Source organism: Scyliorhinus torazame, chromosome 10 (assembly GCF_047496885.1).
Source record: "Scyliorhinus torazame isolate Kashiwa2021f chromosome 10, sScyTor2.1, whole genome shotgun sequence".
NCBI classification, from domain to species: domain Eukaryota; kingdom Metazoa; phylum Chordata; class Chondrichthyes; order Carcharhiniformes; family Scyliorhinidae; genus Scyliorhinus; species Scyliorhinus torazame.
In genome coordinates this window covers 215,728,081-215,745,577 of record NC_092716.1, presented here as the reverse complement: position 1 = coordinate 215,745,577, position 17,497 = coordinate 215,728,081, and the positions used below count along the sequence as shown (strand labels likewise).

The 17,497-nt window shown below is 43.9% G+C and overlaps 1 protein-coding gene across 7 annotated transcripts in view; it reads left to right on the top strand.

The window, feature by feature from the left end:
• LOC140384564 (nucleobindin-2-like) overlaps positions 1-17,497 on the top strand; it is an 85,752-nt gene that overhangs the window by 23,942 nt on the left and 44,313 nt on the right. For all 7 annotated transcript variants that reach the window (XM_072466374.1, XM_072466375.1, XM_072466376.1 and 4 more), the window contains exon 3: positions 12,909-13,016. In XM_072466374.1, the coding sequence (XP_072322475.1) occupies positions 12,909-13,016 (108 nt within the window). The remainder of the gene's footprint in view (positions 1-12,908; positions 13,017-17,497) is intronic.

The window sequence follows — 17,497 nt, the reverse complement described above, 5'->3', positions numbered from 1 at the left end:
TTAAACTTTGTGGCTTCAAAGAGAAGCAGTTTCCCTGGGGGAACAGAGTAGTACTTTGTATCCTGAAAAGGAACACAATGTTATTCTTGTGAATGGGAACACAATGTTATTCTTGCAGAGGTTATGTGATATATATATATAGTGAACATAAATTTAATTTAGCATTTATTTACTTCAGACTTACTGTTTATTAAAGTTTTACATAACAACAATAAACAAAAATACAAGAATGCAAGAATCACAAACAAAGAACATAAACACTAACCCCCTAACAACTGACAATATCTAATTACTTAAAAAAGGAAATCGGGGCAGCACGGTGGTGCAGTGGTTAGCACTGCTGCTTCACAGCGGCGAGGACCCGGGTTCGATCACGGACCCGGGTCACTCCATGTGGAGTTTGCACATTCTCCACGTGTCTGCATGGGTCTCACCCCCACCACCCAAAGATGTGGATAGGTGGATTGGTCATGCTAAATTGCCACTTAATTGGAAAAAAGAATTGGGTACTCCAAATGTATATTTTTAAAAAAGGAAATTAACGTTTGCCATCTCTGGTAGATTCGCTCCACTGCACCCCTGATAGACAAAATTAGTGCAAGAAGGACAGTAAATACCCCACCCAATCAGAGGCTCTGGGCAGGACAGGAGCTCTCCAACCCAGCAGTACCGTTCGCCTCTACCCACAGAGTGAACTGCCGATGAATCCGAAACCATAAATATTGCTACCAGCGGATGTGGGAGTAATTCCAAATGGAGCATCTCTGACATGCTGCTAAAAAAGGAGCCTAGAAGTTGGCAAGTCTGGGGCTGGATCAAACCTTAAGCATAGGATTGGCTGGGGCAAGTGATCAGCGATCATATCTATTCTCCACATTTGGGAAAAACCCAATCATCCTTGCCTTGGTCAGGTATGACCCATGAAGCATCTTGAACTGAATTAGGCTCAACTGGATACATGTGAACGTGGAGTTGACCCTGTAATGGGTCTTTTTCCAAGCCTTACTAGTGAGTATAGGGTCCAGTTAATTCTCAAATTTTGCCCTCAACCCGTCTAGTGGGGAGGGATCAGGCGAGAGAATATGGTCCTATAGGTCTGAGATAGATCCCTTGCCAGGCTACAACAAAGGGGAAGGTGGAGCCTGATGAAAGGAAGGGAAAGCTGTATGAGAGAAATCCTGAACTTGAAAGTAACGAAAAAGACTTGAGTTAGGTAGCTGAGCTTTATCTGCTTACTCTCTAAAGCTGGCAAACCATGAACAGGTTACCAAAGTGTTCAAGTCCCTTCAATTTCCAGGACTTAAATGTCCAGCCCAGAAGGCAAGAAAAGGTGATTGTTACAGATCGGAGCCAGTGAAAACCGGGAATGGATTAATATGTAGATGACTGATCTACAACCAGATTTATTGGATATTAGCAGCCCAGTAATAAAACAATAATTTTGGGAGGGCCGAGCCACCTGTGTGTCTATCCCCCTGGAGTAGAACATTGCGGATTCTGGGATTCTTACCCGCCCAAATAAAAGCAGATATCAATTTATTAATCTTAAAAAAAGGATTTGGGCAGGAAAATGGGGAGGCATTGAAAGAGAAATGAAAACCTATGGGCTGTGTTCATTTTTATTGATTGAATTCTGCCCGCCAACAATAGAGGAAGTTTGTTCCATCTCTAGTCCATTTTGTTGTCTTGCATGGAGCATTTGGGGGAGGGTGTCCTTGGTGCCTTTTGCACCCAGGTGACAAAGATTTTTCGTTTTTCTTGCATGTTCATCAGGTATATTCACAGATTTTTTTTTTGTTCTTGTGGTGGACAGGTCCCCCTCCCTTCAGTGGTTGTGGCAGAGTACTCCGATTTCGAACTGTGCCGCACACTTTGTTGATTTGGTGCTGGGATCAGGGCTCTCCCAATGTGCACCAGGGAGGTTCGACACAACATTACGAGTGGATGAGAAATTTTGTGAACGTATGTCCACGGCTATTGAGGATGATATAAAATTTAATAAAACTGAGTCAATCTCACCTTCCACACTCTGGGAGGCCCGTAAGGTGGTCCTCTGGGAAAATTATCTCCTTTTTAAAGCGCATTTGATGAAGTCAGCGAGCAGCAGAGGCTGTGGACTCCATTCTTGAGGTGGACCACCTGTACTTCGTTCACCCTACCCTGGAGTTGTTGGCGAGTAGCAAAAATTGCAAACACAATTCGAGCTATTGTCGACGGGCACAGCAGTAGGTCAGCTGCGAAGCTCAAAGGGAGAAGACCAGTCGCCTTTTCACTCATCAGCTTAAGTGGTAGGCGGCCTCCCAGGAAATGATACAAATACCCAATTCGAGCGTTAGCCTGGTTTCGGCCACTCCTCTGGTTAATACGGCTTTTGATTCTTCCTGTTGTGATCTTTATAGATCAGAGTCTCCGACGGAGGGATCAGTCATGTCTGACCTTTTGGACAGCCTATCCATCCCAGTTTTGGGGTGGAGAGGCTTGATGAGTTGGAATCTCTGCTACCAGATGAAATGGTTTGATGCAGACTGGCAAAGCCCTGGTCTGGATGGTTTCTGATTTAATTTTATAAGTTTTTGGAGCCTTTCATTCTGGATGTGTTTAATGACTCCTTATCCCGGGGTTTATTTAGACTTTCAGAAGGCTTTCGACAAGGTCTCACATGGCAGATTAATATGTAAAATTAAAGCACTTCGGATTATGGGTAGTGTCTTGAGTTGGATAGAAAGCTGGTTAGCAGACAGGAAGCAAGAAGTTGGAATAAGTGGTCTTTTTCTGATTGACAGGCAGTGACGACTGGGGTACCGCATGGATCTGTGCTAGGACCCCAACTGTTCACATTATATATCCATGACTTGGACAAGGGAACTAAATGTATTATCTCCACATTTGAAGATGATACAAAGTTGGCTGGGAGGATGATCTGTGATGGATTGCAGAGATACTTCAGGGGGTTTTGGACAGGCTGAGTGAGTGGGCAAATGTATGGCAGATGTGTGGATAAATGTGAGGTTATCCGCTTTGGTAGCAAAAATAGGAAAGCAGATTATTGTTTGAATGAATGTAAATTGAGAGATCGAGATCCTCAGCGAGACCTTGATGTCCTCGTGCATTAGCTGAAAGTAAGCACACAGATACAGCAAGCAGTAAAGAAGGTAAATGGCATGTTGGCCTCCAAAGCGAGAGGATTTGAGTGTAGGAATAGAGATGCTTTACTGCAATTGTATAGGGCAATGGTAAGGCCACACCTGGTACATTGTGTGCAATTTTAGTGTCCATATCTGAGGAAAGATGTTCTTGCTATGGAGAGTGCAGTGAAGGTTTATCAGGCTGATTCCTAGGATGGCGGGACTGTCGTATGAGGAGAGGCTAAGTCGGTTAGGATTATATCCATTGGAGTTCAGAAGAGTGAGAGGGGCTCTCATAGAATTTTATAGGTTTCTAACAGGATTAGACAGGGTAGGTTCAGAAAGAATGTTCCTGATAGTGGGGGTGTCCAGAACCAGGAATCATAGTTTGGGGATAAAGGGTAAACCTTTTAGGACTGAGGTGAGGAGACATTTCTTCACCCAGAGAGTGGTGAATCTGTGGAATTCGCTTCCACTGTAAGTAGTTGAGGCCAAAGCATTGTGTAATTTCAAGAAGGAATTGGATATAGCTCTTAGGGCTAAAGTGATCAAGGGATATGGGGGGAAGTGGGCTCAGGGTATTGAACTTGATAATCAACCATGATCAAAGTGAATGGCGGAGCAGACTTGGACGACCGAATGACCTCCTCCTGCTTCTACTTCCTATGTTTCTATCACCTGGGCGGTGAAGTGAATGCCTTGGTCTGCATCTAAACTGGGAGGGAGTCCCCATCTAGTGAAGAATTGCTGCACTAGGATATCTGCTGTGATCTTGGATTTATTGGTCAGAGTGAGAAAGGCTCCACCCACTTACTAAATTATCTATAATGACCAGGATATACTTCTAACTTCCCATGCCGGACGGTAGGGGACCGATGTCGTCAATTTGCAAATTAGTCCAGGGGTGTGTCTCAGTTCTCCCTTATGAGCATGTTTGTTGGGATTGTTTTGGGTACAGACTATGCAGTTTTCAACGTACTGCTGCATGTCTTGGTCTCTGTCTGGCCACCAGCCCAATCCCTTAATGCACACACCTGTGGCTCCTGCCCCTTGGCTTTGGACATCGTGGTTTTGATAAATGATTTGGTTACGGTCCCTGGTCGGGATGATGTGCAGACCATCTTTCCCATTTGGAAAATAAATTTTAACAAAGATGCGAATGGTAAAGGTTTCCCGTCTGTCGAGGCAAATCCCCCTCCCTTCCCACAGTGACAGGAAGTCACTTAAATTTCTGCAGACATACACTCAGTCTGCTAGTGTCAGGGTGGTTGATCACGTAAGTTACGGCTGCTAGCTCTGCAGCCTGGGCATTCACATCAGTAGGAAGTTCCCACCGGGGCTTGCCTTCCTGGTCTTCCACATAAATGCTGCACCGTATTTTCTTGTGACTATCCTACATCATAGAGGATCCATTTACATATATTTTAGGGCCTGATTATTTGGCTATCTGGTCCCACTCCATTTTTTGGGGACACAAATGGCTCGATCCAGACTGCTATAGGTCTTGGCTGACCATCCCATCTTTAATCTGGCCGTCCAACAATAGCTGTATCGGGGTGTACTCTGTGAGATTGGGGGTGGTGGAGCATCTGGTGTTACGCTGATGAGCTACTTCTTTACATTACTGACCCAGTACCCCCCATGGACGAGATTATGTTTGGTTCCTCCTCCGTTTACAAGTTGAACTTGGCCAAGAATGAATGTTTCCCAGTCAATTCCCTGGGGTGGATAGCCCAACTGGGAAGGTTAACTTTTTGCCTTGCCAAGACGAGTTATCGCTATTTGGGGGTCCGGGTGACCTACAACCGGGTCTTGCTTCATAAATTAAATTATACTAATCTGGTCAAGAGTATCAAAATAAACTTGCAGAGGCCCTCTAGCCTCCCCCATCTTGAATAAGGACATGGGGAGTCCATACCCAGTAAGAACAAAGAACTTTTGTTTATTTACAGTTACGTTTTATACAATGTCCGGTAGATCCCTACCGTGTCTCTTCACAGTCGATGCCTTACTGGCCGACAATGGAGTTCCCCTGCCGCTCAGCAGGGGAGCTCATTTCCGCAAGAACCATGGGACAGATAAACATTCCCAACCCATAATTCCCGTGCGAGACACCATCCTCGGCGAGTAGGGTTTAGACTATTAAAATGAACCTGCTCCCGAGATTTTTATTTCTTTCAATGTCGCCCCATTTTTCTACTCAAGATATTTTTTGTCAAAGTTGACAAGTTAATATCTTTTTTTATTTAGGCAGCTGAGACTCCCAGAATTTGTGGGTCTTTGCTCCAAAGAGACAGACAAGCGGGGGGGTGCCAGGCCCTACACATTTTATTGTTTTACTATTGGGCAGCCAATATTGGGCAGCCTTTCTCTCCGATGAGATTTTCCTTGAATCCAATCATGGTCTTTGTTATAGAACATACAGGGCAGAAGGAGGCCATTCGGCCCATCGAGTCTGCACCGACCCATTTAAGCCCCCACTTCCACGCTATCCATGTAACCCAATAACCCCTCCTAACCTTTTTGGTAACTAAGGGCAATTTATCATGGCCAATCCACCTAACCTGCATATCTTTGGACTGTGAGGGTAAACCGGAGCACCCGGAGGAAACTCACGCAGACATGGGGAGAACGTGCAGACTCCAGACGGTGACCCAGCGTCTGCAATAATCTCCTTTTTCCACCAGTGGGTCTGAGAGGTATGGAGACCTGTTCGTGGAGTGGGGTTTTGTTAGTTTTAAGAAGTTGGCTGAGAAGTTTCAACTGCCTGGTTCAAGTCTTTTCAGGTGTTTTCAAATTTGCTATTTTCATGTAAGTCTTTCCCCTCCTTTTCCTTGGCACCATCCTCTTCACTATTGAAGAAGATATTCTCTTTGGCCAGATCTGACCAGGTGTTTGGGGGGTGGGAGGGGGAATTGTGTCATGGATCATGAGCTTCGCTAAGTTTGATTCAACTCAAGGACGTATCTGATTAAAACGGGGATGAGCGCATAATTCTCTGGAATGGAGGCTAAGTGTGAGCACTGCTCTCTGGGACCGGTAACCACACACGCTCTGGTCCTGTCCCAATTTGGCAAGCTTCTGGGCCTCTTTCTTCAACTGTGTCAGAGATACTCTGTGTAGATTTGGATCCATGTCGCTAGTGGCCATATTTTGAGTGTCGGACTCGTCGCTGCTTCAATCAGGGCTGAAGGCGAATGAACTCGCCTTTGCCTCGTTGATAGCCCGGAGACTGGTTCTGCTTGGGTGGAGGTCTCCTACTCCGCCTAGTGCCTTGGTTTGGTTGGGTGACCTCCTGTCTTTTCTACAGGTTAAGTACATCATTAGAGGATTGGTGGAGGGGTTCTACCTAAGTTGGCAGCCATTCATTTTCTTTTTTCAGGAGCTAGTCACAGTCAGCTGTTAGGGGTTCAGCTGTTTGTCTTAAAGCGAATATCTGCGTTTGCTTTTTTGTCTCTTACTTCTATTGTGTATTTCTGTTTGATTGTTTTGCGTGTTTTTGTTTAATATGAACATCTTTTAATAAACATATTTTTAATTACTGAGAACAAACACTTATTTGAGTTGAGAGCTTAATTTGCAATAATCTTTTGTTAATTCACTTGGCACCTAAAGCTCAGGCCATATAAAGCTAAATGTTGACTATTTCCTCTTGATGTGGTTTGTATTGGTGACAGGATCATTAGAAAAGTAAGTGCCGACTGTAGAGTTCTCGAATTTAAGGTGAAGGCAATTGCTGTGCTTAGTTGCACAAGGTCAACAGAATTTACTTTATGGTCAGGATGGATGTAAAGGACCTTGTTGATTTTGTTAATGCATGTAGCTGTAAACTGAAAAATGAGAACCAAGTAAGGTATTTTAAGGTTGAGATTTGGGTAGTTAAGTTGGATCTTTTTACAGAGAAACTGAAAATTAAATTCTGCTATTGAGATATAAAAAACTCCTGTGCCTGAGCTTGCAGTAATATGAAAATGATTGCTGGATCTTACTAATGTGTTCTTGCCATCTGAGAAATTGTTGGCCTCTGTTTAACATCACTCAGTGCAGCATGACTTAAATCAGGAACTTGGGAGATTGAGGATTCAAACCTGAATTCCGTAACTATGCATTCACTCCTCTCTCTGCACCCATTAATTGGTCATGTACAGTGCTGGTTATATTCGGGCTTCTTGGCACCACTGGGATTCTTGTCCTAGGATTTGTTTCAGCAAAAATTAAAAATTTAGGCTATTATACAAATACATTACTGAATTACTGTAGCTAATCTTTGCACAGTACTTTGTTCATTCCAGTGTTTTGTGATTCCTAAAAGTAGAAAAATGGGATAATGTTTAAATATTATATAGTTGAATAAAGTTTTGAAATCAGTAATTCCTCCATCAGAAATCTTTTATCGATTGATTCTGATGTCCTTTGCTGCTGGCACCTGCCAGATTCAAATCCCCAATAGCTGCAGAGCAGAGGCAGTTGAGGGTGGCATTTTACTGCCAGCTGCTTTCCATATACCTGCACTCACTCCAATGGCTTGGTAATGTAAATGAAATGTAATTGAATCCCCCTAATGAAGCTTGAAATATCTCTGGGCCTGGGATCTCGTAACTATACAGCAGATATACCAGCATTTGAGTCGTAGAGTTTAATAACACAGAAACAGACCCTTTGGACCATTGTGTCTGCGCCGGCCATCAAGCTCCTATCTATTCAATCCCATTTTTCAGCACTTGGTCCATAGCCTTTTATGTTATGGCGTTTGAGAAAATAGAAAGTGAAGATCATAGAATTTACAGTGCAGAAGGAGGCCATTCTCAGCCCATCAAGTCTGCACCGGCCCTTGGAAAGAGCACCCTACCTAAGCCCACTCCTCCCCCCTATCCCCACACCTCGACCCTATCCCCGTAACCCCACCTAACCTTTTTTGGACACTTAAGGGCAATTTAGCACAGCCAATCCACCTAACCCTGCACATCTTTGGACTGTGGGAGGAAACCGGAGCACCCGGAAGAAACCCACGCAAACATGGGGAGAATGTGCAGACTCCGCACAGACAGCTGGGAATCGAAACTGGGACCCTGGATTTGTGAAGCAACTGTGCTAACCACTGTGCTACCGTGCTGCCCCCAGATGGCTGATAGGCTAGGGATTTTTACCCACCTTAGCTTAAAAGTTGCAGCATTGCCTTTTGAAAATAAATCCCAAGATCCTAGCAAAGCTACAATTATTGCACATACTTAGTTGTAAGAAAGTGTTGGGCGGACTTCTGGTGGCGGCCGTGAGCTGAGCACGAAAGGTAGCTTCCACCTGGAAACCTCCTTTTGGATTTTTTGACCTGAGGAATGGGCACCAAACCAGTTATATAAAAAAACAAAATCTAAACCAATTATACCCCCATCAACAACTCACCTGATTTGGGATGCTGGCAAACCGACAGACAGGTCGCAAAGGGAGCAAAAGTCAAGAGAGAAAGTCCCAACATCGGAGTGGGGGGGACCCGCATGGCAACAAGAATCTGAACATGGCGGACCCAGCAGAGTTGCCACCGCCATCCCAGTCGTCAACGGAGAAACGGATGGAATTCATCTCCATAAAACCCCAAAAGCACAAGGAGGCGGTAAAAGAGGACCTAATGTCGGCAATGAAGATGGCAATCGAGACTGCGATGACCTCCATACATGGAACGATGGACAAGGTGGAGTGACAACTGGGAGGCCCAAAGAACGACGATCCGGGAAGTAGAGAGGGCGAAATAACGAGATTGACAGCCATCCAAAAGACACTACAGGCCAAAAGAACAGGTCCCCTGGCACCAAAATCACCGGATTGCCAGGCTATCAGAGGACACGGAAGGTAGGAACCCAATGGAGCTCATGTCAAAGTTGCTCGGGAAGCTGGTTGACTTTACCCCCTGAGGTAGACCGTGTGGCTTACAGGTCGTTCCACCAAAAGCCGAGACTGGGGGAACCACCGCAGGCAATAATTTTAAGACTCCACATGTACCAAGACGAAGAAAGAATCCTGAGTTGGGCGAGGAACACTAAGTCATTCAGAAGGATACACCATCTGTGTCTAGCATGACATTGGAGCCGTCCTGGCCAAGTGCTGAGCGGAGTTTAATAGGGCCAAAGCGGCACTCTTTAAAAACAAGGTGCGATTCGGCATGTTATACCCAGTGAGACTTTGGGTCTCATATAAAGCGGCTCATCAGAGGGTCGGTGCAGACTCGAAGGGCCCAACTTGACCCCACCCTTCCTTGGATTATCATTTTGATATTTATGTTTATATAAGGTGGGTTCCCATTTAGCTGCTGAATATGTCTTCTAGATCATATAGAATACCTACAGTACAGAAGGAGGCCATTCGGCTCATTGGGTCTTCACCAACCCTCTGAAAGAGCACCCTATCCCACCCAGTAACTCCACCTAACATTTTTGGACATTAAGGGGCAATTTAGCATGGCTAATCCAACTGACCTACACATCTTTGGACTGTGGGAGGAAACCGGAACACCCGGAGGAAACCCACGCAGATAAGAGGAGAATGTGCAAACTCCGCACGAATAATGACCCAAGGCTGGAATTGAACCTGGGTCCCTGACACTGTGAGGCAGCAGTGCTAAGCATTCTTCCACTGTGCCGCCCCCCTGCAACCATCGTGCTGCAGTGATGGGGAGGGTGGATATCAAGAACAATGGTAGGGACATTATTCAAGCAAACTGCTTTGTCTTCTTGAGTATTGTTCCTGCTGCAACCAAACAGCCAATTGATGAGAATATCATTCCCTCTGCTGAGCTTGTAGATAATGGAGAGGATTTGAAGGGTGAGGCAAACCAATCATTGAAGAATATTTAACTTCTGCCATGCACTTGCAGTCAGTATTGATGTGACTAGGTCGGTTTGTTTCCACTCTATTAATGGTGAGGACATAAAAAAGGAGTAAGTGCAGGCCACTCTGCTATCTGCACCGAACGTTGTTTTTTGTTTATCATTCTCCGAACACTCTGTAATTTCAACCACTTCCCAATTTTTGTTTCCGTTGGGACTTAAACCCAAGTCGGCCTTCTGGCTCAGGGCTACCAACTGAGACTTTATGCTGTGGTGGCACTATTGAAGGTTGTTGATTGTTGAACATTTCCTTCTTGAAGCTGGTAATTGCTAAACAATTATCCGATACAACTATTATCTTCTGGGTTGTCAGTCCAAATCTGAATATTGTTCAGATATAGGTCGGCATCGTTTTATTAATTATTGGAGGGGCTGTGAATCGGACTGAGCACTCAGAAATTGTCAGTGACTAGACCGATACACAACCTCCTGAGAGCTGAAAGTTTATGGTTCCATGGTGACATCCCGGGACAACAAGGACTTTTTCCTTTGATTCAGTCGTACCAGTAACGACTGTTTTCATTTGATCTGCATTGGCCTGTGTGTACTGTCTAAGGAAGAGAAATTGAAGAATTTTCTATAAATTGAAGGATCCGATTTTGCCCATTATTTCCCCAATGTACTATGCACATTACCATTCCTAAAACCAGGTAGTATTTTAAAATGAAAAAATAATGACTGAAAAATGACACAATTGGAGCAGCACGGTGACGCAATTCTTAGCACTGCTGCCTCATGGCGCTGAGGGTCCGGGTTCGATCCTGGCTCGGGGTCACTATCCATGTGGAGTTTGCACATTCTCCCCACGTCTGTGTGGGTCCCGCCCCCACAACCCAAACATGTGCAGGGTAGGTGGATTGGTCATGCTAAATTGCCCCTCAATTGGGGAAAAAAGAATTCGGTACTCTAAATTTAAAAAAAAAAAGAAATATGACACACTTGCAAATAATAAAAATGCGAGGAAGTAGACATATGAACATGAAAAATTAGGAGCAGGAGTAAGCTACTTGGCCCTTCTAGCCTGCTGCACCATTCAACCAGATAATGGCTGATTTGTTTGTCACTTCAAACCCACATCCCTGAATGCCTCTTTCCCCCCCCCCCCGACCCCGATAACACTAGCTCTGCCTTAAAAATATTGAAAGACTCTGCTTCCACTGCTTTTTATGGAAGAGAATTCCAGAGAACCCGACACACTCTTGAGCGAAAATATTCATAGAATCATAGAATATACAGTGCAGAAGGAGGCCATTCGGCCCATCAAGTCTGCACCGGCTCTTGGAAAGAGCACCCTACCCAAGCCCACACCTCCATCCTATCCCCATAACCCAGTAACCCTACCCAACACTAAGGGCAATTTTTTTTTAAGCATGGCCAAACCACCTAACCTGCACATCTTTGGACTGTGGGAGGAAACCGGAGCACCCGGAGGAAACCCATGCACACACTAGAAGAACGTTCAAAATCCGCACAGACAGTGACCCAACCCTGGAGCTGTGAAACAATTGTGCTAACCACTATGCTACCGTGCTGCCCTCCTTACTCCTTACTCTCCACATCCACCCTGTCAATACCCCTCAGGATCTTTAAGGTTTTGATGAAGTCACTTCTTGCACCTAAACTAGTGAATACAAACCTCTGGCGTGATCCTATGCATATATAAATTATGTTTATATATTACATTATATATGTAACATAAAATGTAAATATTAAATGTAAATATATATATTATTTTTATATATATATATATATATATATATATATATATAATATATCCCCCCCCCCCCCAACAGACACTAACTGACCTACTTTGAGGATGGAACAGAGCGGTTAGGGAAGGAGGGATAGTGTAGTGGGAAGATGGGCAAGTAGGGATTGGGCGGATTTGTGTTTAGTTGAGTCACCTCATTAATGTTTCATTTTCTGTCCTCGAGGCCAAAATGTATGTATTATGCTATGGCCACTACTGGTGAGGTTTTCCTAACGTTTGGGAAAAATGTTTGTTCACATGCACTTTATAAAAAAAAAAAGTGTGAATTGTTAAATAGTACCATCCAAAGGAATCGGTGCCTTTATGCCTTATTGTGAAGTCAGACTGGCACCTAGTATTGTCCCTTTTCCATATGAGCCAATCTGAGCGTACCTGTATGTTTGTTATGAGGTTTCTTTAGCTTATTGGTATTGATGCATTTAAGAAAATTGCACATAAGTCAATAGATCCAAAAGTTTCTTGGGTTGAATTCCTCCTAAATCACCTCCAACTTGTTCCAATCACTACAAAGACAGAACTGTAACCACCAGACTTCATCCAGTCCTACATAGCTTAACATGTTCTTTCCAAGTACAACCCATGTTTGGTGGAACAAAATCTATATTTGTACTGCTGGTAGCATTTTCAAAGTTCAGATAACAGCATGAAAATTTAACATGTCAGTCATTTGCTTTCCTGAAATCCTACTGACAATAACAAATGATAATTAATACTGAATCACATATGTTTTTTTGCTGTGGTTTTGTATGCACTGGGAATTTATTGGAGTGCAGACCATCTGTCATTACGGGTCTTGACTTCAGAAATTTCTTCTAAAACCACTCTATCTTATTATATCTTTCTTTACTTTCCAAAGTCTCTTGAAAATCTGTCTCTCTGAACATACCTTCAGTCACCTTCCTTCAGGTACCTCCTCAAATTCCTTCCTGATGTTTAGTTTGGCTCTTTGTGGAACAGCTTTTAGTACTATGTAAGATATATATATATTTTAATATTATATATTTTTTAAATTTGCAAAGTCTGCCTTGCAACCTCACTAGAATAGTGAGTTGTCAGCTTCATCACTGATTTAAAAAAATCCATGTATTTTGCCAGAGTGATCATGTTCTCATTTTCTCCTCCAATTTTCTGCAGGACACTGGGTTGTATTATGATCGCTACCTCCGTGAAGTAATTGATGTGTTGGAAACAGACCAGCATTTCCGTGACAATCTTCAGACAGCAAATATAGAAGATATCAAGGTATGCTGCCTAAGCAAAATTCTTATTTCATAGAATCATAGAATTTACAGTGGCGAAGGAGGCCATTCGGCCCATCGAGTGCACCGGATCTTGGAAAGAGCACCCTACTTCAGCCCGAGCCTCCACCCTATCCCTGTAACTCAGTAACCCCACCTAACCTTTTTGGGCACTAAGGGCCAATCCACCTAACATGAACATCTTTGGACTGTGAGACGAAAACAGGAGCACCCGGAGAAAACCCACGCAGACTCTGGGAGAACGTGCAGACTCCGCACAGACAGTGACCCAAGCCGGGAATCGAACCTGGGACCCTGGAGCTGTGAAGCAACTGTGCTAACCACTGTGCTACTGTGCTGCCCATTTATAACATCACAGCCAGTCACTCTACTGCAATTGCTTCTTTCCTGTGTTCGCACTGTTACCTCTGAAGTCCACCAAGAATCTATACTTGGTCCCCTTCTATTTTTTATTAGCAACAGCATTAGAAAAGTCAACCTTCAGTTCTGCACAATGTCTAGCTCTCTCTCAACACCATCTCTGATCACACAATATCTGCGTTGTCACGCTAGATAGTCCTCCCGTTAAATATTGGGATGATCAAAGCCATTGCCGTCTTCACCTGCCACAATCTCTTGTTTCCTACATTTCGATTCCATCTTGCTTTCTGGGAATTGGCTGAAACTAAATAGACTGTTCACTACCTTGATGCGCTATTTGAAATGTTTCCCTATTTATATCCTATCCACGCCAAGACTCCTTTCTTTCACCACTAATATCACCCAGCAACTGTTTCTGCCTCACTGTAACTGCTCCTAAAACCCTCACCCGTGCTTTGTTACCTCCAGCCTCAACAGTTCCTGGGTTCACCTGGCGAAACTCTCGTCTTGTAAAGAACCAGTGCACACAAAGCTCTGCTATCCATATCCTAACTCATACTAAGTCCTATTCGCCAATCACTCTTTTATTTATATTGACTTTTGGTCTTGCAAGTGCCTGTGCTTAACTCCCCTCTACCTGAGCTCTGTTCATCAGCTACAGGCTGTGGGAGGTCAGTTGGATTTTACACCATTCTGCCTCCTGCCATGCAGATGGATTCTCTGACAGTGGTGGGGGGGTAAGGATGATTCGGGCATCGGGGCCTGATAATGCTATATTAATGTTGATAATGCTATATGAATGTTTACAATACTGAATGTCTGGCGCTGTGGCCCGTCACTGAACGGGATAGGGGACAAATTGCATCACATGTTTACATTGATGTGAAACGTGATTGGACTGTTCTCGTTGCCGAACCCGCCTGATGCGATTGAGAGTGGAAAATCCCGGCCCTGGTGTTAGCAACACCCCACTCTAATATATAGACATGTTTAGGATTGGGGAAGGAAGGAAGGAATGGATAATGTGTTTTGATACCTATGTTGGCAAAAGATTTGGAAATATTTTAATATATCAAACTAATCCATTTTGAACAATCTACAGTTTGGACTGTGCAGACTGAGACATTCTGTAATATTCTCAGTGAACAAAGAAGCTTCCTCCCTTCCACCATACAAAATATTTGATTTGCTCTGTGAGGGGTCATATCCTGTCCTTCATTTTCATTCTGGTTTGTGGTGTGAAAATGAAACCATTTGCCATCTGTAAAATAAAATAAATAAATTCAGAGTACCCAATTCATTTTTTCCAATTAAGGGGCAATTTAGCGTGGCCAATCCACCTACCCTGCACATCTTTGGGTTGTTGGGGCGGAACCCATGCAAACACGGGGAGAATGTGCAAACGCCACACAGACAGTGACCCAGAACCAGGATCGAACCTGGGACCTTGGTACTTTGAGGCAGCAGTGGTAACCACTGTGCTACCGTGCTATCCCTGCCATTTGTAAAATTAACCAATTCTTTTGGTCCAACTGTAAATTTCTTTGGTTGATTTGGGGGGAGGTGGTGGGGTGATTTGTGACAATAATCCGAGACTAAACATATATTTTTGGCGTAAGAGAGCTTTCTCGTGCTGATCATCAGACATTGGAGCAGAAGTCAGCCATTTGGCCCATCAAGTCTACTCCACCATTCAGTGAGATCATGACTGATCTGATATAATAATCCTCAACTCCACTTTTCCACCTTATCCCTAGTCCTCGATTCCCTTACTGATGAAAAGTCTGTCGATTTCCTCCTTGAACACACTTAACGACCCAGCCCCTAGAGCCCTCTGCGGTAAAGAATTGCACAGATTCACTACCCTGTGAGAAGAAATTCTTCCTCATCTCTGTCTTAAAATGGGCCACCCCTTACTCTGAGATTATGCCCTCTGGTCCTAAGTTCCCACAAGGGGAAACAACCTCCCAACATCTACCCTGTCAAGCCCCCTGAGAATCCTACATGTCTCAAGAAGGTTGCTTCTAATTCTTCTAAACTCCAATGAGTACTGTCAGGAAGTAGTGGTAGTTTAGAGTAATTTATGTTTGTATTGTTGGATAGGAGAAAAAAGGTACAGATTTAAGTGACTTTAATTTTGTGTTCCTATGTAAGAAAGGATAAAACTCTAGTTAGATTTATGTTAAACAAAGGGATTTGCATGTATCTGGGTTTAGTTTCATTTCAAACTTGTCTGCATTGTGATTTGAGAGTTTACGACATGAAAAACAAATCAAGCTGACAGAAGGATTGAGCTGTTGCTTAGAAACCATGGGCCTCCTTTAAGTTTGAAAGACCGTTTGATTTTAGTTTTAACTGGACCCAAGGCAATAGGAGCTGAGTAGCTGGAGAGGAAATCACTCCTGCAGCTCTGCCAGAAGGAGAATGAGGGCAATGGAGTAATGGGAAGAAAGTAAGTCCCAGAAACTATCGAACCGATAGTTGTGGGATGCATGGAATGAAAAGAGAGTGCCCAGGAAAATTGAAGTTAAAGGGACAAAAGGAACTGTAATTTGAACAAGGTACTGTTCATTGGAATTCAAGTAAAAGGCAGGGAAAATGCTCCAAGTTAGAGACAGCTGCAGTAACCTCGTTTTAAAATGGGTATTTAGATGTCCAAGGTAAATAAAATGTTTGGTGACATCGTAATGCAGCCTGTGTAGTGCAGTAGTGTTCTATTGGTGGGTTGGGTCCATGAAAGATTGTGCATTCAAGCTTCCAAACGTGGAAATTCAAGACCGAGGAATACTGAAAGGAGAGTTGAAAATCCTGGAAGTGGATCATTGCTGAAAACAACTGAGGGAAAGCATAGTTTGGAAGAAGATTCTAAGATGTATGTTTCGAGAATGGAGTTTGGGAAATACCCATGTGGAAGTCCGAGTCCAGTGAGGCAAATTGGTTAACAGTGTAATAATCATCTGGCAGGATCTGAGAAGAAATTGATAGAAGTTCACAACTACCAATTGGTTTCAGAAGGGGGGGGTGTCTGACCACAGTTGGCCCTTTGGTACACAGGGACTGTTTATTTCCTGCAAACATTATGGCACAAGATATATCTTGAAACTTACATGATCCTTAAACTCTACGTGCATTTGTGAAAGCACAGATGGGGTGAAGGAGTATTGTATTATAGTCAAACCTTTCATGTTTCATGTTTCATGATTTTTTGAGTTAAAAGCTGATTGGCAGTCCTGTGACTTTGTTCATCCATGTTTTCGAAACAAATGTAGAAGTTAGGGTCTTTTGAGCCACAGTTCAATTCTGGGACCTTCCGGTCCAATAGTAACATTAACTGGGATTGTACCAGTACAGGCCCAATCTGCTCAACCTCTTCTTGTAAGAAATTCCCTCCATACCCAGGATAAACCTAGTGAACCTTCTCTGGACTGCCTCCAATGCCAGTATATCTTTTCATAGATAAGGGAACCAAACTGTTCCATGTGTCCTGTTTGGATGATGGGCTGTCTATAAGCTGCAGGATTGTCCCAGTCAGCGCAGTCTTACAGAGAGGCAGTCTTGCAGAGAGCTTCTGTTTCTTTTTCTCCCTATCAGTGACTTCACTAAAATAATTTCTTTTACTGTGTTATAACCCCAAGGAGGCCCGATTGATCTTTCCGTGGGGCTCGTGGAGTACGAGCTCCCCTGCTGAGGGGTGGAATCCCAACAGCAGGCTTGTTAATTCCCGAGATAAAGGCTGGCCCAGGAAGGAACCGGCAGCTCGGGATGATCACGGCTGGAACTTGGACAGTTGCTTAGTTGCATATTTGCTAGCTGAGAGTAGAAAATAAACTGGATCCTCGATTTTCTGACCAACAGACCACAATCAGTAAGAATGAACAACAACACCTCCTCCACAATAGTACTCAACACCGGGGCCCTGCAAGGCTGCGTACTTAGCCCCCTACTCTACTCCTTGTACACACACGACTGCAAGGCAAAACTTGGTTCTAACTCCATCTACAAGTTTGCTGACGATACGACCATAGTGGGCTGGATCTCGAATAACGACGAGTCAGAATACAGGCGGGCGATAGAGAACCCAGTGGAGTGGTGTAGCGACAACAA